Source organism: Motacilla alba, chromosome 2, assembly GCF_015832195.1.
Source record: "Motacilla alba alba isolate MOTALB_02 chromosome 2, Motacilla_alba_V1.0_pri, whole genome shotgun sequence".
In the NCBI taxonomy this organism is placed as follows: domain Eukaryota; kingdom Metazoa; phylum Chordata; class Aves; order Passeriformes; family Motacillidae; genus Motacilla; species Motacilla alba.
Window position 1 is genome coordinate 105,281,287 of NC_052017.1, and position 22,505 is coordinate 105,303,791.

The 22,505-nt window shown below is 41.7% G+C and overlaps 1 protein-coding gene across 1 annotated transcript in view; it reads right to left on the reverse strand.

The window, feature by feature from the left end:
- The window catches only part of NPC1 (NPC intracellular cholesterol transporter 1), a 27,148-nt gene extending 7,335 nt beyond the window's left edge, over nt 1-19,813 (reverse strand). Inside the window, exons 1-16 of the mRNA XM_038162227.1 lie at nt 19,478-19,813; nt 12,592-12,714; nt 11,253-11,359; nt 10,469-10,644; nt 9,431-9,598; nt 8,570-8,819; nt 7,286-7,362; nt 6,276-6,646; nt 5,676-5,902; nt 5,186-5,286; nt 4,169-4,271; nt 3,020-3,209; nt 2,440-2,622; nt 1,666-1,780; nt 699-826; nt 469-609 (exon numbers count right to left, since the gene is read on the reverse strand). Coding sequence (XP_038018155.1) covers nt 469-609; nt 699-826; nt 1,666-1,780; nt 2,440-2,622; nt 3,020-3,209; nt 4,169-4,271; nt 5,186-5,286; nt 5,676-5,902; nt 6,276-6,646; nt 7,286-7,362; nt 8,570-8,819; nt 9,431-9,598; nt 10,469-10,644; nt 11,253-11,359; nt 12,592-12,714; nt 19,478-19,555 — 2,538 coding nt within the window. The 5' untranslated portion in view covers nt 19,556-19,813. The remainder of the gene's footprint in view (nt 1-468; nt 610-698; nt 827-1,665; nt 1,781-2,439; nt 2,623-3,019; nt 3,210-4,168; nt 4,272-5,185; nt 5,287-5,675; nt 5,903-6,275; nt 6,647-7,285; nt 7,363-8,569; nt 8,820-9,430; nt 9,599-10,468; nt 10,645-11,252; nt 11,360-12,591; nt 12,715-19,477) is intronic.
- Between the last annotated feature and the right edge of the window lie 2,692 nt (nt 19,814-22,505).

The following is a 22,505-nucleotide window of genomic DNA, read 5'->3' on the forward strand; positions in this document are numbered from 1 at the left end:
CCCAGGCTTAATACAACAATGGTAGTGCAACATAGCTACTCAGGGGTCCCTTTGGAACTGTAAGGAAATTTATCCTGAGAAATCATCAGTGAAGGTTACAAACACCTTCTGTAAATAAGAATGGTAACTTTAAACTGAATCACAGATTCATCAACAATGCTCTGGATTAATGCAGTGTAGAAGCCAATACATGTTGTTTTTTTTTTTTACATAGGCTAAAGTAATTTGATTGACTGCAATGCAACTCTTAAATCTGGGCTTTAGACAATCCACAATCAAGCCTCTATTTACTGAAACACTTTTGCAGTTACAAAAGCTTATTTCAATTCTTATGCTGAGAACAAAAAAAACTAGAAGCTTCATTTGTTGCACTGTATTGAAGATTTTTCTTTCCTATTTAGGCCTTCAGACTCACTGCTCTTTTGCTCAAGTTTAGATGACTGCTTACTTGAAATAGATTATACATACTACTATTGGTCTCATCCAATCCTTAAGCAGATATGGAGAAAACAGATTTTTGAAGAACAGAAATAACATGTTCTCAGAACGCTGGACTCCACTCATTTCTTCACTGCTTTTGATGCAACACAGAATATCCAGTCTATTACTCTGAAAATGGATTAAATGCCAGAGTTAGAGCAGTTCTGCAGATGTCATTGTCCCCATGACACTGCAGTTACAGGTGCACTTATACTCACCTCTTGACGCTTAATATCCAAGCCCAGGAGACTCACGAAGCAAGTGACTTGAAGAATAAAGTCTATGAGCACAGCCATTCCAGCAAACAGGGAGAACGTGCGAACCGCTGGCATCGTAGACAGTGTCCCTGGAGGGAAGTGACACAGTTTGTTAAGAGAGATCCCTTCTCCAAGAAGGGATTCTCTAGAAAATGCACGAGCATTTTCTAGACAAACATCCAGTTTAAGTGGTAGCCTTATAGCAGGACAAAGAGCCTTTCTTTCCAGAGCAAAGGAAACAGCCCATACAAGCCTGGCTACAGCTGCTGTCTTTGACCTATTTAACAGCACTGAGACTGTGCAAAGGAGTGACTAGTTCTAAGCCATTTCTCAATTCCAAATTTAGGCGCAGACTGTGTAACAGGGCAGTTAAGGAGTGCTGTCAGGCAACATCTTGCTTCAATATTAAGCCACTCCAATGCAAGTTGATCCAATGACAAATTACTCCGCAGGTAAACAAAGCCGTTATGAAAGAAGGCCAAATTATACTTGTAGGGCAACAAAAGATTTGCCTCTAAAACATTATAAAGTGAGCCTCAAACACAAATCTGTCATAGGGGCATTTTTCCAACCAAGGGCATTTTGGCAAGATGAATAATAGCAATATAGGAGTTTATACACCCTGGTATTTGATCTTCTCCTAAGGTCAAATTTAGACTTGTCAGTCACTGCAAGTCAGTAAAAACCTCCAGTCCTTCCGGCTGAAAAGCTTGACAGATTCAGAGCTAGATCTTTTTAACTATGCCAGACTCTAAAAGTACTCCAATGCCTATCTGCAGCAGAAGTTTAACTTGATAGTAACAATGAACAACTCAGCTAAACAGCCTCTACAAATTCTTATTTTGCTTTTATGTTTTAGTACTGCATTTATTCTTGCAACATGCAGTTATGATAAGGCCCTTATCTTCAAATATTAAAGGAGTCTTACCAAGAAAGAATGCCACAGTCTCTGAAAAGGATGAGAGAAACATACTGGGTGCCACATCTCCCAAGACTCTGCCAATCTGTTTGTCCAGAGTTTCACCCTGAAGGCGTTCATCTCTCTGTTTAAAGGCAATAATTTATTATTATTAGGAATTATGCAATTTATAAAGCTATTTCATATGGCTTTAAAAAACCTGAAACTTTAAAATATCCTAAGCTATCTTTTGTTGTTTCCACTGCATTAACAAGAGTTAGATAAAAAACAGCTGAGAGTCTCTAAAACAAGAGCAGCCTGAACATTACTTGTTGTCTTGCTTCAAATTTAAAATATAGTACTAAGTTCAGTACTTCAGGTAAAACTACATATGTGACAGAGGCAGTACCAGTTTCAGTGGGTTACTGAACCTTTAAAATTAAAAGGTTGTTACCCAGTAAGACTTAGTGTAGGAGTTCCTAGTCTTAAGCACGTAGTTTAGTTCATGACTACTGCTTACAATATGCTAAAATTACAAGTGATCAAAATACCAGTTGAGTTCTACAACTATTTTGATATCAAGTAGCAATACAAAAAATGTAGATACATAAATTATGGGGTTTTTGTGAAGGTAGAAGGTACGCAGATTCTTGGCTCTCTTCCACTCTCACAAGACATCTTGTGAGAGTCCAGAGCTGCTCACATTGAGCTGAGCACTGGAACACAGAAGACTTCCTGCTCCAAGTTTACAGCCTTCAAAAATGACAGGCACTTTTAGAACAGTCTGTATGCAAGAATAAATACCTGAAGTGTCTGAACCATAATGAAAATGTTGTCCACTCCAATAGCCAGCACCAAGAAAGGAATTACTTCTATCACAATCAGTGTCAGTGGGATTCCAAAGTAGCTGAAAATGCCTATAGAACATGCTACTGAGCTCAGCACAATCAGGATGCCTGCAATGCCCAGAGAGATCTTCGAATCCACCTAAAAAAAGGTGCACTGAATGTCAGCCAAACAAGCATCATCCCACAGAATAGATTACTGCAAAGGCAAAAGCCATATTCTAACACTTAGTCTAGGTAGCAGAAAACTTTTCAGGGTTTTTCTGAAGATCCAGATATTAAAAAAAAGATATCAACCTTGAGCTGCAAGTCTTAAAGTTGATGTTAACTGAGCATCAAGTGAAAAAACTTAGATGAGACTATGAAATACACATGAATTGTCCAGCAGAAAAACAATACTCCCCTAACTCCTGCCCATGAAGGACTCAATGCTCTAATAAAAAATTGAACATCAGCATTCTGCAAAAATAGGTAAGTGACTTACAGCTATCAGCAAGCTCTAGCTTCAGTCTTTACAGCAATGAAAACTATACACATACCAGCAGTCTTCTAAAGCTCTGGATATGTCCCAAAGCTATCGAGATGTAGAGGAACATCACAATATAGCTTATTAACACAACGCTAATATCACTGTTGCTTTCGCGGTTGATCTCATCTTCAATACTCCGTTCAGCAGAAAATGATATCGTTAAGTTTGAATTATTGTAGTTCTTCAGAAAGTTAATAAATCTAAAAAACAAAACCAAGAGGTTGAACACACTTGAAAAGGATAAAACATCTTCCACTAGAAATAACTTGAAAGTCAGCTGATGGCAAATTTACATCATCTGTGTGGTACAAGAGTACCCTGTGGCCAGACAGTAGTTTGAGGGGACCTTTCTCAGTTTTAAAAGAGAGGTGCTGGCTACACATACCTGGAACTCTACTTTTAGAACAAGAAATACACTGCATTGAAATACTTTCCATGTTCTCTCTAGCGTTTGAGGACCAATAGCTACTTTGCAGGAGCTATTTCAAACTCTAAGCACAATTTTCCTCAAAGCTAGACCCAGAAATACACACATGAAAGATGATTGCAGCTTTTTTACAGTACTGGAACAACTTATTAGCCCTTGTTTCAGTTCCCCAGCTTGGGAGGTATTTGTGACACAGGCAGATGATTGTCATACTTTTATTTTGTCACAAACTTTCTAGTACAGTAGTTTTTACTTGAACTGACAGAAACAGATCAGCTTGCCTGTGTAAGGTGGCTCTTCAAGGTGGTAGAGAAGACAAAAGCCTTAGATGTTCATCTGGACGACATTTTTAAAAATTAAAGGTAAAGAACTAGACCATCAGGCTCCACCTTTCCACCCATGGTTAATGGTCCAGTAAATTTAAAAGCCTACCTGTGTAATTCTAGCCATAATAAAATAAATCCTTTCTGAAGTTACTTATTGGTAAGTACTACTGGGCTAGATGGTCACTAAGAGGACTAGCACCTATGTCTCAAAGCAAATTAAGTGTGCCAGACAAAGTGAAGGTCTTATGACCAACACAGTCTGGTGTTAACCAGTTTTGCTGCCTCTCAAAACATCCCTGTAGTTACACTGAAAAACTGTCAGTACAGTGCAGGTGGGTTTTTTTAATCAACATTTAAAGCTGCTTTAAGTCATGGATGCATTTCAGAACACAGGAAGACTACTTACTCTTTTTCCCATGCCAAGGCTTTCATCAGCTTTTTTGAGTCATTGTAGTAGTTGTTGACAGGAAAAGTAATAACAAGAGCTGTAGCATTATTATAGTTATCATCTATAGAAGAAATAAAATGTTTGGCTTAAAAAATGGAACTTACATTCTAGTATAGCAGACACAAATAAGTTTAAAATCAGCACTGCCCAAAGCAATCCCATCCCTACGACTCCACTGAACACCACTGAGTTCTCAAACATACTAGTGAAATAAGAACCAAAGCTGATAAGCACTACAGATTGCATTCCCCAGAGTAATTATTCATTGTTTAACATGTTCATGATACCACAGTGTTACATTGTTGCAGTCAGACAAAAAGCTACTATATAACCACTGCTTATGACTTTCCATCTAATGAGAAATGTGGCTTCCTAAACACTGTACCTCTTGCCTACTTAGATTTTACTCAAAGCAAATACAAATCCCCTACAGTTTAATAAATAAGCGCTTGCCTTTAAACACTATTTTAGATATATTAAACACAAATATACTACCAAGTTATGTTTAATTAGATAAATTGCTTGAACAAAATCCTGGCTTAAGAGTAATTATGAAAGACTTTCCTTTGTGAACACTTTAATCTATTCTTAACTGTTTTATCAGATCAGTAACAAAACTTTATTCTAACTCAAAGCAAAATACGCATACATCCCAGCATGTCAACCTGAGCTGCTTCATGTCTTTATCTGTTACCAGGCCCAAAGCAGACCAAACATCTGTCCTGTTGACAAGTATGTTCCAATTACAGATTGCTTGCATTTTTCACTTTCAGAGTAGTCTGCCTCCAATCCCAGCACTGGTCTACTGAAAACTTACTTAAAACACCCTTACTTACTGAAAGTTTAACAAAACTCCAGTTTCTCTGGACTGCATTTAAACAGCTGTGTTTTAAACAAGAATGCACCTTTAGCACTAAGAACAGCACACAAGTATGTACTCTCACACTTACACTGCAATACTGTTTTGCCACTCACCATCATATCCTCCCAACACCAGCCACGGAAATACAGGTCCACCAAATGTTCCTAAGCAGGGATCGTGAAGCAAGCTTGTGTCATTCAGTGATGCTGGAGCCCTAAAGAGATCACCAGCAATAACTGTTAGCTTCTGTGTGACAGCTGAGGCACAGCACAGAACAGTAAAAAGCTGTTGTGTTACAACTGAAAATCAAGATAAGCAAGACAAGACTGCGAGTGGTACTAGACTAGCACAAGACTGCCCTTGTGCTGCATTTGCTTTGAATTTAAATACAGTTTTAAAGGTGTCTGCCTTATAGCCTTTAAGACAAGGAGTACCTTCTAACCAACTGAACTATAAACTAAAGAGGAAGCTTAGAAACTGGTCTTCTGTTCAGAACTCTTCAGAAGCATTGAAAACATGTCTAAGGTAAACCAGAGCCGGCATCCACACCAAACCAAGCTGAACTGGGAACTTGATTAAAAAACATGCAATTGTACTGCTCACCGAACACAGTATAAGAAGTGAGTGTGGTAATCAGCATAGACAAAGAACTCATCCCCAACAGTGTGATCCAGAACAGAATGGCTATTCTGAAAGTAGTTGAGTACGCTCAGGATAGTGCAGTTGTTGTTGTAGGGAGCAAGAGGAGCCAGGCAAATGTCCTTCAGCATTACAGTCTCATTGTCGTAAGAAGCAGTTATGTTGACAATGGCATCCTGCAAATCCAGTACCTTTAAAAAAAACCCATAGTTTAAGAGCAGCACAAGAAAGCATTTCCCTTGCAACACACAACTTAAGTGCACACTATATTCTTGCAAGTTTCCAGAGACAGAGGCACATACTGATAGCAGCATATTACAAAAACATTATTTCTGTGTTCATAGTGTGAACAGAGACTTAGCTTGCAAGTGTCTCTCTAACAGAAAGGTTTCAGCAAAAAGCTTTTACAGTAAGGCTCTGATTTTTAGTAAGACTATCTAGTGACCATTTTGATGGATACATAAAATACACATGGATACACCCACATTGCAGGTGGAAGCCAACTCCATGTGGTTATACCTGTTCAGTATGCTTAGGTCTTTGCTCTTGGCAAGTCCCAATTACCTGATGGAGAATATCTTTGGTAAGGGGAGGCCCAAAAGGTACATCTTCTCCTGATGGGTAAGGTGAGTAGGTGTCTGGGTGGCTCTTTGGTGCTTGAATAATAATTTGTTCAGTACGGAAGAAAGGTCCAAAGTGCGTGTCAAAGTATTCCTTCTCCTTGCGGGCTTGGCTGCTTGGGGCTGACCAGAGATCTACAGGATTTGTAGTTGCTTTAATATATACAAAGCCTGAGCAGCACATTGCAATGAAGACCACAGAGAAGAGGATAACAGGACGTGGATTTCTGACACAGAAAGCCCCCCATGATGTAAATGTCATCCTCAGGCCATTCTCAAACCTTTCACCAAGGCTTTCACCACAGGTAATGTTTCCTGCAATTGCAAGAAAAATAGTAAATATTTGAGAAGTCAGTTAAGTAGCATTTTCTTGGAGTCCACTCAGAAAGATGAAATTTTATTCTAACTGTTTGTACGAAGCACCAGAAGCTATGTCTCCACTGACAGTCAGACCCTGGGACCAATCCCTGACTGACCAAGGGCAGAAAACAGCTCATACCTACATTGCCCCTTGTAATGTAAGGTTGTCTTTGACAGGAGCAGGTGTGCCAAATAAAGGAAGAAGCAGCTGAAAGATACACAAGCAATAAAACAAGCTACCTCAGCTGGTACACAAGTTACAGTACAGTTCTTTTCCAGCATGCTTTAAATGGATACGTGGATGAGGCAAAACATGGTCAAACTGATTTTAGCATCATGTTGTTCTCCCTATACCCCTTTGACAAAGCCCTTGGAGCTTAGCTAGATCCATGAGGGGGGTACCCAGGGCTTTCAGCATCCAGTGAAATAGGGTGGCTACGTACTACTCTAAAAGAAGAGAGATGCTGGTCAAGAGGCTGAAGGCCCTCTCAGAATGGACTTTTAGCCTAACAAAGCTAAAACTCTAGAGCCCAACCATAGGAAATGGATGCACTTGAGCTTGTAATAAACCTATTACGGTTATGCAAGACATACCATTGTCACGGTTGGAATTCACAGAAAAGGCTACATTGCTGTCAATTGGGGTGTACTCCGAAACAAAGTGCCGCCTCCTGCAAGGCAAGAAGCTGTGTTATCCTGCTTGTCCAGAAAGGCGTCTGTACGGTTTGTACGACAGTCTCCAGCTTTGTGATCTTTTGGAACACCCTGTCAGCTATCTTAAGAAGCTTTTTCAGCTTACATCAAGCACAGATTCTTTATGCACATTTAGAAGATCACTAACAGTAACAACAAGACAATTTCTTTAAATTGATCCTAAGCTGATATTTGCAGGAGATTCTTACATTAGAAATATGAACCAGGCATCTCAAACACACCATTTCATGATGCCCACTAAGGTAAGGTTGCTGAACATATCAAATTGTCATACCCACTATCCTTTTCCAAGCAGACTTATTACACAGCAATTTCAGTTTTCTGATTATAACTGAACAACCATAGAATCAGAGTAGTTTAGGTTCGAAGCAAACCTTAAAGATCATCTAATTCCAGTTCCCCTGCCAGGAACAGGGACACTTTCACTAGATCAGTTTACTTAGAGCCCCATCGAGTCTGGCCTTAAACACCCCCATAAACACAGAGTGTACAACCTCTTCCACTGATTTAATACCCTTATAGTACAGAATTTGTTTTTTAAGATCTAACCCACATCTACTCTCCCTCAGCTTAAGACCATTGCCCCTTGTCCTCTCACTACAAGCCCTTGTAAGTCCCTCTCCGGCTCTCTTGTAGCCCCCCTTTAGGTACTGGAAGGTGCTGTAAGGAATCCCTAGAGCCTTTTCTTCTCCAGGCTGAACAGCCCTAACTCTCTCAACCTGTCGTCATAGGAGAGGTGCTCCAGGCATGTGATCAAGGGTGACATGCTATAACTACCAAAAGCTCAGCTTTCATTTAGTTTTTTTTCAAAATAGGAGACTAGGAAAAGTGTTCATGACTTAATTTGCAAAGAGCAGTGACTGTTATGAATGTGTGTTTTCCCAGACTTCTGCATACTTAGTTATGAAAGTTGAAAAATAGTGTATGTGATTCTGTAGCTAGGAATGCTACAACACATGTGCATCAACTAAACCAACTTCCACAATCCCTTTCTACCAGCTGGTTTTAGCTGTTACAACAATTTTTGTAAGTATATGTGGTATCTGCTACAGAACATGACTTTTGGCTGGCTGAAATTGTCAAGACATAAGCATCTGACCAGGGCAAAGAAGTTCTCAGGGATAAACAAGTGATTTGCAGAGCTCAGTGTTTTGAATGCTTTACCTGTAACACCAGACTCCAAAAACCAGTGCAAAAAATATGAGTAGAAAGCCCATGTATGAGATCCACATGATGACATATACAGCATCCAAACCAAACAAGAGCCAAGGAGGAGGCAATGGAGGGGGTTGAGGTTTTGGACCACAGACAATTGAACAGTCCTGACAGCTGCATGGTCCAGTTGAATCATCCACGGACTCATTGCAGCCTTTGGTAGCGTTATTCATAGGATTCATTCCATGGACAGGAACATCTATGACAAATCACAAGTTGCAGAGCCAGTTTACAACCAGGAAAAATTCAGACCTTCCCAGTTATGTGAATTAACCCTTTATATGAAACCCCACAGCCTCTGTGTAGAGCAGCACTTCTTGGTCTTACAGATGAAGAATCCACTGCCTTTTCCACAGCAGGTACCAACTATTTACAGTTGTCTAATAATTAAGTGACTGGCCATGTCAATAACACTTTGATCTGCAAAAGTAATAAGCACATATGTCACCCCAGCAATGATTTGTCAACTCTCTTATCTATTCAGATTGTGAAATGTGTAACAATAATTTCCTGTTAATGAAATCCTCAAGGATGAGGGTACTACCCATTTCCCAAGGAATACAAGTAGCCAGTTACCTAGGCTCAGTCTTTCATAGAGTTTTAGAGATTTCTACAGGAAGAAGCTGTATAGAAAAAAAGCCCAAAGTATCATTTCCAAGCAGAAATAAAATATCAGTTAATCTCACATTGCTTTGAAAGACTCTGACTACAGACTTTCATTGCTGGGCAACTGTTTAAAAATCGATGCTCCAGCCATAGCACCCAGCCTTTGGCAGGAGTTTCAAAGACAAGGACTATTCAGCTTCTTACCTGAAAAGATTGGAATTATGCTGAAAGGAGTTTGTCCATTGTCTTTACTAAACATGTATTCAATCCAGTTGGTTGCATTGCAGTCCTTGACATCCTTCCCACACAGCAACCCCAGTGCTTTAACATTGCTTGATGGAGCCTCCACATCTTTGCAGGCATTGTACATTGCTGGGAAGAGTCATTAAACCAATGTTATAATTCGAGTAAGCATTCCAAGTATTTCCAATATTACAGACTCCTCAAGTTTCAGGAACATACTTACAGTTTTCAAGTGGAAATATCTTAGGATAGTGAACTAATGCTTTCAGTTGTATTTATAGTATTCAAGGTTGCAATGCTTTGTTACAGCTACCTTGTTCTGAGAAAGCCACTCAAATCTGCATCAAATCTACTTTTCTGCTTGACAGAAAACATTACCTAATATTATTTTCAGGGAAAGCTATGAAAAGCATTTCAGGTACTTTCAACTTGTAGGCCATACATGACTTCCAAGTGTCTCAATTTTATTAAAGTTTACTCAAAAAGCCTAAAAAGACTGAATTAATGCTTTAAGCTCGCTACAAAATCAAAATACAACCCAAATGTATTGTTTTCTAAAAACATCTGATTTTGACAAAGGACTAGACAGTCCATTTCAAGACTGAGTACCTTTTAGGGAACCACTGCGCGTACAAATTTTATTGTCATGCTTGCCAGACTCTTTTAGTATCAGGTAGACTTTGGACATTCAATACTTGGTAAAAAAACTTTATTTTTCTGAAGTCAAAGTCATCAGGGTTATCAGCTATTAACAGTTTGTACAGATGTTCATCCTCAACTGAACCTTTAAAACACTGTTATTTAACAGTGTCAGTGAAATGTCTCCTGCCCAGGCAGAAGTTCCATAAGTTTAAAGGGGGACCTGCTGTTACCTATGTGATGACTCAAACTTCAAAAAGACAGCCAAAGAGATGTTTCGCCCTCCAAACTCTTTCTGAAAAAGCAGTGGTCTTATTACTTGGACAAAAACCAAGGTAAATTAACAAAGTGTTTACTCACCATTTGCAAATCGATCTCCAATGAAGTACTGCAGCTCTGTAATGCTACTTTTGTTCTCTTTTAAAACGGGATCATAGTAAGGAATGGTGCTTGTAACATTCAAAAAGTCAGACTGATTTGGACTACAAGTCAGTTCACAGAAGAGATTTATCAAGTTGTAAAAACACGATGGACATCTGGAAGGAAAGCCAGTTGGTAGGAAAGCCAATGAACAGCAATCAGATTAAGAGGTAAAGGTGCTATGTAGGTCAAGTCAGATATGCCTTGCAAATTTAAACATTCTGCTCAGAGCAGCAGAACAAAATATCAAAATTCTGTAAGATTTTAATTAGCAACATGACAATTGTTGTTGATGCTACAGATGAACAATTTTAAGCACTGTAAATTACCAATAAAATTGCCTGCCTCAAATAGCAGATTCAAACAATTTTACTATACTTTGAAGAAAAACTTAACTGTTGCTAGTAGAAAGACTTCTTAATGTCTTAGTTAGAACAAGACCAAATGTTACTTTGTCACCCTCTTCTGAAGGTTTCATTAGAGAAAGTAGCTTGAGACAAGCTAAGGGAATGTTTATTTTTACCAGCTAAGTCAATCCAGACTGCAAGTAGCTGTTTCATGACATTACAGCCTGCTGCTATGGATGAGAAAGTCACTCCAGCAGCTTTTTCCAATAATCCTTTAAATGAAATTACCACTTTTTCTCTTTTTCTACAGTCCATTTGAAGACAAGTGCTTTGTTATTCTGTTATAAAATTAGTTGCTTTGCCATTCATTAGCATACCTGGAGAGAAACTGCAGAGGCAGCTGCAAGTTATTTTTCAAAGTCTGAAGCTGATGAACATCACAGCAAGTGCTAACATTGCCAAAGAATAAACCTGGACAGAGTTCCTTAACAAAAAAAAAACAAAAAACAAACAACATTGAGATCAAGAGGAAAGGAAGTAAAAGCATGTTTAAGACTTCAGAACTCATTAAAATCATGGGCTTTGCATCAACATATTTCAGAACACAGTAGCTGTTGCTGTGGGAGACGCACAGGAGAAAAACAGTCCAGCAAACAAGATTTTTGTTTAGAGACTGGAGAGAAGAATCACTTTTTTCACTTCTTTTATTCAAGGCAGCACTTCCTTTTGAAAAGCTCCTTCAGATGATCTTTAGTCACCAGGGTCTATATATAGAATGATAATGGCATTTGAGAGCCTATTGGTAAGAGGACAACACACGTTTATCCAAGTTGAAAGTATTTCTGCAGCTTATCCTCTAGTACTCCTTCTGGACAGTATCAGATTTTAAAGTCTCAGAAGGCAAGCTACTAACCATAAAACCACTGATTACCTGGAAGAGCTGCTTCACGTTCAGTATGTAGCAGAGACAAAAGCATTTAACACAAGTATAACTGATACTAACATACAAGAACTGTACATTAAGTCTTCAGAAACAATACACAACAGCAGTTAGCTCACCCACATATTTAATGAAGTCACTTCTGTCACCAGTCTAACCACTGTTTAACTCTGTAGTTATTTCACTCTTAAAAGCTTTGAACTGTCAGATGCCAGAAGGCAAATCTGGCAATATGCTGTGTTGTGCATGAAATATATAAACTCTATTTTGACTGTGGTTTCATTCACTTTGGCAGCTGAAGCTGAAGTAAGGAAATACAGTCTGACACTAGGCACAGCTAATTTTGTCCAAATTTGCTCCATTTGAACAAGTATCAGTTAGCACCTTCCTTTATCAGGAATGATTATCTGAAGGAAAATAGTTTAGTCTTGTCCTTTAAGAGATGCATGGAACGCATTTTGGGAAAGTCTTCAAAAAAGTAATCTGAGTAAAGAGTAGTCAAACCAGTGAGGAAAATATGCAAGAAAGTGAACAAACCCTCTATGTAAGCTTTTGTCTGTGACAGCCTCTAACCACATACTGGAGACTTTTCGTACCTCTGAAAAGGAACTGAGAAACTACCTTAACCCAGTTGGACCTGAGAAATCAGAGACAATCTGTTTACTTTCTCATCAGGTTAGGATGAGAGGTCATAGCACAGGTCCAAAAGAACCCAATACAGAATTCTACTGTTGGAGAATTATTTTTTTAGCAGCAAACCTCCAAGAGAAGCTCACCTGCATTAAGTCATAGCCATCTTCTGGTAGTGCTATTGGTGGCCCATCATAAGCACAGTTGTACCTCTTGTCTCCAGAAGCAACTCCACATTCTCCATACCAGACACACATTTGTGGAAGTACCTAATCAACAAAACAAGTGATTAACTGCAAGAAACAGTTGCCAAATATCTCAGCTATTGTAGAATTTATGTGCCACTACTCCAAAAGCTACTTGCAGTCCAGATCTGATAACTTCCTGCTAATTAAAACATCAGTGTGTACTACATAAAGCACCCATTTACAAAAGCAGGTGTTTTTGACATGGTGCACACCACCACTGATCTTCAGCTCGGCTCCCCACCTTCCCTTGATCATTACAGAAACAGGAGGTGCACAACCTATAGTTAAGATCAAGTTTAAGAGTTACTTAAGAAGAACCTAAATCAATACCTGAAAAACATCTTCAAGTACAAGGTGATTTAGAAAATAATTTGTTCATGCAAGAAAACAAAATAATTGTTGGGTTAAACTGTCACATTAGAGCACGAGTCAGTGCACATAGAAACTCATTGCTTATGTGTAATTTCACTTCCTCCTGCCACCTTCTGATCCTTCTGATCCTTCCTGAAAACACATTACAGCGACAGATTGAGGAAATAGCAGCCCAGAAAGGATTCTGAAGAAGAACTTCATAGCTCTGCATCTGCCATACATATATTGTCACAATCTCAAAGTAAGGATGCCCTCCATCACCACTCTCAAGCCTAAGCATGGAACATTTAAATGGGATTACAGGGCTAAGGAAAAAACCCTAATTTTAAAGATGCTTTAATTTAAGGCACTAATGAAAATTCAGAAATTTGTTCTTTATTATGTGCATAAAATAAATTGAAAAAGGGCAGTGGCACCTTGAAAGTCTTTTATTTTTGTTCAGTGGTCATCTGAGATACTAAGACAAAATATTTATTCTGAAAATTAAAACATTTAATGCAATAACAAGTTATTTACAGCAAAAGCTTTAATACAGTTCCAAAGTTTTCCTACCACCTGGGCTGCAAGCAGACTGCACAAACATTTACTACACTTCTCCTAGCCCTCATCAGGAGTTTGCTTAGTACAGTTTGAGAGATAACTGACCTATTTTGATCTCCTGAACAACCTTGACTTAGCATTTTAGAGACACCATATGTTGTTGCTGCAAGGACAGACTGCTGTGCTTTGTGCTTGACCATGAATAGTATTGTTTACCGACCAGAGAGGCCCCTGAAAGGCTGTCCTGACAATACCCAAGAGCTACCCAGAAACAGTGCCTCCATAACATCCATTTTTGTGCTGAACAACACTGACAGTTCTTCAAAAAGTACATCAGTAGTTGGTTGTTTATCAGGGACAATAACCATCATTAATTTACCCAACCTAAGAATTGTTTCCTCTTTCCCCTAACCAGGACAACGTAGGCCAATTCAAAGGTACTCACTGCAAGCCTGGTCTAAAAGTCAGTTTAAGTGCCACTCATCTAGATCACCATTTCATTTGTCTATTCCAGCATGTCTTCTAGCTAAACCCACAACCAGCTGTTAGGTATTACCATGTTCTATGATACAAGCTGGATAACACCCCTTAAGATTGCACTTATAAACACTGAATGTTTAACAGCAGTATAAGCCAAAAAGTCAAACTTCCAGAACTTGTAGACTATTTCTCAAAACCCCATTGTAAATTTTTTCATGCATCAAGTTAATCTAAGAAGTTCATGATGAAAATTTAGAAGTCATCAACTTCAACTCTGCTTCCTCACACCTATATGCCCCACTTTTAACAACAAACAATCTACTAGCAGTGAAAATGGTTCTGCTGTTTGTACCAGCATCAGAAGTGAATTTTCTCTTCAAGAGGAAGAACAGATTCACTACTATTCTTGCAAAAGGGCAAGGAATTTGGAGCTGCTTTGCAATGCCCATGAGAAAAGGATTAGTTATTTCTTCAGTATCAGGCTGGCTTCAGTATTTAGTCTAGAATGATTTGTAAGCATCCTTTCTAAAAAACACTTTCTGTGCTTCATTACATCTTGTTATCTAACACTTCTTATTTTTTAAAACACACAAATTCATCAACCTACTCTTTAGAGAAAGACTTTGTTTCTTCCAGAGTGGAATGTGTGGGAAACCTGGCAATGCAGTTAACAGTTACAAAAAAACTTATCAGGGCACCCCTTACATAGAAAAGCTTGAGTAAATTTTAGCTACCATGTCAGTCTGACTGATAGTTCAATTGTTTTAAAAACTTTATCTGTGTTTCAAGGCAGCAATTCCTTGGTTATAGCTACACGGATGCAAAACAAAATACAATCTGTCTTATGTTTATAAATTTACCTACAAGGCTTCCTGTCATCATTTTCAGGACAGAACAAAAAACAACTTACTTGCACATGATACTTGGTAATGTACCAAAAGGTATCCAGCTAAACACAAAAAAAAAATTAAGCAAGACAAAGTTCAGCCTAGTATTAGTTTACATTTGAATTTGGATAAAAAATTTCAAATCACATTCCTGAAGTTCCACAGCAATAAAACATACAATGGAAAAAACAATGTTTGCCAGTCAAACTTTCAGCCTATTTAAGAAAAGCTGAACAGAACAGCTGCTTTAAACTATCACAAGAGCACTTGGGCCTAGAACAGTAAGTCTGAATACTCTGTTTCAGTATTAACACCAAGAACGCAGCTTCAGAAACAGCTTAAGATTTTACATTTATGCCATTACCTAGCAGGATTTCACTAATAAAAATGTAAGTCTGTTCCCTGAACCAGTAAGCTTTGGGGATGCTTGATTTACAGTGGTTGAACCAAGTCAATAAGCCTAAAAACCACCAAATCATTAGGCATCAATAGCCTAAACTGAACAACACAGCTCTTGAACATTAACAAGTTAACAGTCTGCTTGCCATTGAGTCAGCCCCAAAATACAGGACAGGACTGGTCTCCTATGGCTGAGGCAGCATTCAGCTACAAATAACTACGTATCTACTCCACTACCACAGATAAGATAGAGCTGACAGTTCTTCCCTCCAAAAACCCTCTAGTAAAAGCTAGATTAAGTTAGAGAGTAAGACAAGCACTTTGCTCTTTCCATTCTTTCAGAAGAATGCTCCTATGACGGCAGGGTGAGATAGGGATGACTAAGCGTGGTTGTAAATAAGTCATAGTTAACAAAGCTGCTACTTGCAGAGTCAGACTTTTAGGTCAGATCACCCAGTTCACCTGGGTATTAAGTTTCTTAAGTGGGTTAAAGCCTAGCCCCAAAAGTAACAGAGAAATCAAATCCTATGTTGAACCCAACTGCCTTCTAAACAAGGCAAAATACTTAAAACACTCTGTAAGTAACACAGGGCTAGTTCATGGTTTTGGTTTTTTTCTGTATGTTTTCCTTTTAAGATCACATGACTAAGTACTTCATATATTAAAACGGGACTTTCCTAAGTATTTCATAAAGCAACAGCAATATAACCTTAGATAAAGGCTGTTCCTTCCTGCCTCTAGCATATCTTAGAAACCACTTGTCAGTACACTAACACCAACCCTCAGTACATCCTCAGAGTTCAGAAAACTGCATTCCTATTTCTGGTAGGCTTAGCCTGTTTGAAGAGAAATTTCACCTCAGGCCAAGGCTCTAGGAGCCCTTATAAAGAACTTGCACATGAGCAAGTATGGGTATTCTACAAAAGTTCTGTTAAGAGTTTTCTGGTTCCCAAGCATTACCATTCATTTGTAATAGAACTAGTGTTCCAACAGATCATAAACACATTTAATTCAGCCCATGTTTCTTCAACTGCAGGTTGAAACAAACTGAAAAATTTTAATGCTTCCAGCAGCATTCACTGCCACCACCACCAATGAATACATAGCTGTTAAGGAGACAAAGAACAATGATGATGCTGTACACAGAAACAGCAACTGTTTGTAGTGTTACAAATACCAGATGACAAGTGAACACTGTTTGATTCTTCAAACTAGGATTACTAATGTATAGAAAAGGCAAAAGCATCAGATACAGCTGTTTCCCTTTCCTTCATCTAGGATGATGCATCTGGGATCTTGCAGGGCAAAAAGATCAACCCAGGAAAGAGCACACTCTTCCCCTACATCCCTTAATATCTGCTATTGCCAACCAGGTTGAGAGTTCTAAGGAAACACTATACCACCCTTAATAAATGGGTGCTGTATGGGTGGTTTATAGAAACAGGGGACCAGGTCAAATTCAGAGATCTGCCCCAGAAGTTGCATATTACCTCACAACCCTTCCTGTGGGGGAAAAGGGTGCATGGACTAAAGGAAACTTCACAGGTTCAGCTCTTATTCTTTGTCTCTTTCAGTAACTTGTTCAGAGCCATGCCTTATCTGCCAAGCTCCTCCTGTTCCTTTGCTCACCAGCCTGTTTCCTTTCAGATGGAAAAATCATTACTACCCCTGGTCAGGCAAAGCAAGCCTCAGTTCTGGAGTTATCCAAGAGCATTTCAGATGTCACAGTAAAGGCAAAGTCGAGTAGGAAGAGAAAGCTGAAATAACAGTAATAATTCAGTATCTGTGGGCACAAGCTGATGTTAACTGCAAGGATGCATGCATGATCAGGAAGTGCACGGCTCCCAGCTAGCACCTGTCTGCAGCTACGTCCATCTGCACCAAAACAGCTCTGATGTCCTGCAGGTTAATAATAATAATACTGCACAACACCTGGACTGTTTTGGCTACTGCCCAGCTAGGTACTACTCAGCTCTACCAGTCATTCCCTTCAGTCATCTCTCCCCTTCTGAGGCAGGTTCCTCACCTTCCATCCAGAAAGGCTGAACAAGTCACTCCTGATTTTCCAGGAAGTAATTTAGATGAAGTGGTTACTGTCTTGTTTTGGAGCTACACTGTCATGTCTGAAAAGGAAACTGCTCCAAACAGACATTTCAGAACTTCGTGTCCAAGGTCAGGTAACACCACACTGCAGCCACTTGGCACGAGCAGCACTTGTCATTAACACTTTCTCATGGGATTTCAGAAAAACAAATATAGCTTGGGATCCCAGCTGCTGATAGGAAACCTGTATCCAACCTTGATTAGCCAGTGATTTAACAGCTTGTGTTTTAGTACAATTATACAAAGATCAATTGCAATAGTGGCCATTAAGCACATAAATACCATCTCGTGCATTAGGACATTCATAAGAAAATTAAATAGTAATGGACAGCTGGCAGAAATCTTGTACCATGCACTGTTCAGAGTGAAAGATACAGGCTGAACACTTCAAGTTCATTGTGAACACATATGTAGTGGAAAGATTGTGAGCTAAAGTGCCACTCCAGTCCACAGACTGCTTTGAAACAGAAAAAAGCATGACATATGACACTTTGAATTACAAACATCACAACTGAAAGCACAAAACCATTACACCAGCAGTACACTTGAGGGAGAGAACAGTTTACCTTTACAATGCTTCTCTTCAGCAAGCATCTAGCACTATATAGGCTCAGTCTTACTGAAGGACCAGCTTCTCTTTGAAATATATCAAAGGTCCTCTTTGTGAAGTGTAAGGCTGTAAATAAGAGTTAATGGCAAAAATTCCCAATAAAACCAGATTCTGCCTTCTTACAGTACAAAACTGAGACTTGCATGGTTAGAGTAACTTTGTAATGTTTACTTCGAGGGACCACAAAGCCTCTACAAGGAGTCCCCTAAATATCTGGGGAACTCGTTTCAAGTTACTGTAGGTCAGTATCCTCCTGAAAAGGAAAGCATTCTGTCACTTCTTTACCCACCCAGGACACACCTCATTGCTCCAAGATGATATCTCCTCCAAAAACCATTACATAAAGGTGCATTGGTTAGCTGTGAAGTATCATTACTTACTCACCTGAAGATCACGAGTCACTACTAACAATCACCTTCTCCAGTGGTAATAGAAGAATGAATACCTCATTTTATGTTCAAGCTCTTAAAAAGTTTTTTTGAAGAGGATATGAGAACAGCACGCACACAAGATGACAAGCTCCTATGTTTAAAAAGAGCTAATCATAAAACTTGACCTAGAAAGTATGTTTTCAACGTAGGTAGAGAGGGAAAGAAAGCCAACCACTAAGGCTTACAAGACACTCCTTGTTTCTCCAGAGGAATGTGGAGTATCCCGCTCCTATCTTGCACTACAGCCTAACAAAACATGACTGAGAGGAGTGAATGGTTTACCATATTTTTTCCTAAAGCTCCCAAGAAGGCCAACATACTCTAGTCCTCGATTTTAAGGAAATATGTAGTCTTACTACCCGCACACGAATAAACAGCAGCTCTCACTCCGCACAGATCATCACAGATCATTCCAAGAAGTAAGTTACACCCCAAGCAAAGCGAACCAGACACCGACGACATCTGGAAGCCTCTGCCGAGCATGTGACTGCGTGGCCACTCACATGCACTGGGCATTGCATAACCAGGGCACGCCACGGGAGCGCGGCATCCCGGGGGCTGCCGCTGCCGGCTGCGACCGCAGGGGACGGGGACTGGGACTGGGCAGAGGCTGAAGTTCGCGGGCGCTTCCCGGCGGGCCTGCTGCGCCGCCGGCTGACAGCCCCGTCCCGAAGCGGACCACGGGCACGGGAGAAGGGGGGCGAGCCCCACCGGGGAAAAAGAGGGGACACCCCGGTACCTCGCTTCAGCTTCGCGCCGCCCCGAGCCCAGGGGCCTAACCCAGGACACCGCCGTCTTTATCCAGCCCCGCCGCCCGGGACACCCCCGGCCGCGGGATGCGCAGGGGACACGGCGGCTCCCCCCGCCCCAGGCAACACCCGCGGGATCCCGCTGCCCACTCGCCGCTCTCTCTCCTCCCCACCACGCCGGGAGGCCCGGCATTCCTCACTCCACAGACTCACCCGCACGGGCGACAAAAGCAGGAGGAGGACGAGGAACCCGAGGCCGCCTCGCCCGAGGCTGCCTTGAGGGGTCCCCATGGCGGCGCGGGCTGGAGCGCGGATGACCGGCAGGCGCTGTGGGCAGCAGCACGGAGCGGCAGCGGAGGGAAACAGGAGGAGGGCGGCGAGGCAGCCGCGCCAGCGCAGTCTGGAAGGGCCGCTCTCGCCTACCTGGGCGGAGCCGCCAGCCCCTTCGAGGAGAGGCCGATGGCCGCCCCAGCGCCGCCGCCAACCGCGACCGCCGGCCCGCCCCCGGCACCGCCTCCCCTCGCACGACCGAAACAGGAACACCCTCCTCGATACCACCTCCACCCTCACTGCCTGCCCAGAAACACCGCCCCTGGCACCGCCTTCCCCGGCTCCGTTTGCCCAGAAACACCGCCCCTGGCACCGCCTTTCCCTTCACCGCCCTCCCAGAAACACCGCCCCCGGCACCGCCGCTCCAGCGCGGCCTGCCCAGGGGGCGGTGGGTCCGTCACGCCACGGCCGCTCCGCGCCGCACAAGGCAAGGCGGTGGGGCGATGCTCTGTGGGACCCCGGCGGGAAGCTCATCTCGGTGTGGGAACGGAGCTGTGCCCCTCCAGGATGGACCATCCCGCCCAAGCTGCACTGGCAGCCGGGCGGCAGCATCGTCCGGGCGCGGGAGTGTTAACCGCTTAGTTTGTAAATAGCACAAGTCGCTTAAAAAAAACTTTGGATTTGAGAGTAGCGCCTTAATTTGGCCTCAAAGTCACCGATTGGTGATTTCTAAGAACCGCGTGCCGCGGGGGTGCAATCAGATGCAATGATCGGGGGCCCGGGCTGCCCGGCCAAGGGCCGCTGTCCCGGGGCTGTGCCCGCTGCCCGGTCCGCTCCCGGGTCCAGCTGACACCGCGTGGCCTGAGCGCTGTCGCAATCAGCAATTCTGGGAGTGCTGGCTGCGCTCTGCCAAAGCTATCTGCGTGTTTGGGCTCTGTTACCTTGGGCTCTGCTTGTTTGGACTCTGGGATCATTTCGGGACCTGGTTGGGCGGAGGCACAATAAAAGCAGGGCGTGAGGCATTCCCGTGCATGCAGTCTCTAATTTCCCCACCTCTCTATTGCCTTCCTCGACAGGTAACTCGCATTGCTGTGCTGGAATAAAACATGTAATGTAGCTGATGTTGCCATCTGCTGACGGAAACGCAGACCAGTCTGGGTGTCAGAGTCAGACTGACTCGGGCTGGCGTGTTGGCCGGCAGCCTCGCCGGGGTCACGTAATCCGACTTTGCGCTGAGGGTAGAACCTTGTTAGAGCAGGTGGCTCAGGGAATTGTCCGGCTATTAATAGCTTCAGAGATGGAGATTTCACAGCTTCCTCGGACAAACTCTTCCACTGAGTGACCACGCTTGGAGTAAAATGTTTTTCCTGTATCTAAAGAGATTTTCCTATGTTCCATCTGGAGACTGTTGCTTCTTATGCTGTCGTGGTGCCTGACTGAGAAGAGTGTGACTCCTCCTTCTCCACATCCTCCCGTTTGGTAGCTGCAGTGATTAGTAAAATGTCCCTACAGCCAGCTTTCTGCTTCGGGCTGTCCAAACACACCTCACAGCTCCAGCAGCCCCAGCTGTTGGGATGGCAGTAAAATAGATTTTGCTACAATATGTCAGTATCTTTTGTTTGTTTGCTTCCTTTTTTTCTTCCCTTTTTTGTTTTTGGGGTTTTTTGTTTGTTTGGGTTTTTTGGGTTTTTATTTGGGGGGGGGGGGGGGGTTGTTTGGTTTTTTGGGTTTTTTTTCTTGTTTGTTCTGGGGAGCCTAAACCTGAGCACAGCACTCCAGCTGTGGTCTGACATGTCCCAAAGAGAGGAAGAACCCTAACCCTTGACCTACTGACCACCTTCTTGCTGATGATGCAGCTTGCTGACTCATGTTCAGCATTTCGCCCAACCACCCCGTTCTTTTCTTCCAAACTGTTTTCCATCTAGCCACTGCACAGCTTGTACTTTTCTGTGGGATTACTCCACCCTAAACGCAAAACTTGGCATTTGGCAAACAAAGCTAGAGTAGTTAAAGTTATATTGTGTTTTAATTTTCATGCCATAAATAATAAATTTATTCAGGACTATGCAGTGCGATCCTAGAAGCAGGAGAACTAGTTCCAGGCACTCCACTTAAGCAGAGAATTCAGTGGGCATAGCTTGCATAGCTGCAAGGTAAAAAAATGCAAGAACCTTGTTTCAGTGCTTGTGAAAAAAAAATGCGAAGGATAGCAAAACTGACTGAACAGAAATGGTATTTTCTTTCTGTATTAATTACATATTGAATAAGTGATTTAAGAACGAGAGCTGAGAGAGAACCAATGTACAGTGTTGTGGAACAAGCAAGAGGAAAGCTACTGCAAGGACAACTTTCACCATAAAATAAAGTCCATAACATCACCCTTGTATACCACCTGCAGCACAAAGAGAGAGAAGAGGTAGTATTGTAGTATTTGCCTAACTCTCTTGCAATTATCTCTTGAAGGCTGACTAAACTTACACTGTTACTCCAGTGTGAATCAGTTACTCTGAGCGATCCCTCAGAGTGCTGCCTTTTTGCACTTGCAAGCTAAAGTGGTGTAGGTATGAAGACCAATTAACAAACACTGAAATCTTGTGCAATGACAGATGCTGAAACTCAGACAAGTATCTGTTTTTATGTGACCTCTATACCAGGTGAACAGAGCAAGGTATGCCTTCAGTCCTGCTGCAGCCATTGGTCTTGGTCATGGCTCTGGGCCAGATTTGGGGGATGAGGATGCAGACCTACACCTAGCAGCTCGTGGGCATTTAAGCACAATCGCAGGAGTGGTATCAGTGACAAAGCTGGCACCATTGACTGTGTCACCTTAAGGTTATCTCGTTCTTTGTGGGCAGGGAAAAAGTAGCCCAGAATAGTTAACCCAGGTCAATATGCTGACAGCATCTCATTGCCTTGTCTGTGATACCCACGGCCCAAAAGAGAGCATTCTCATTCCTTCCTGCTCCATCAG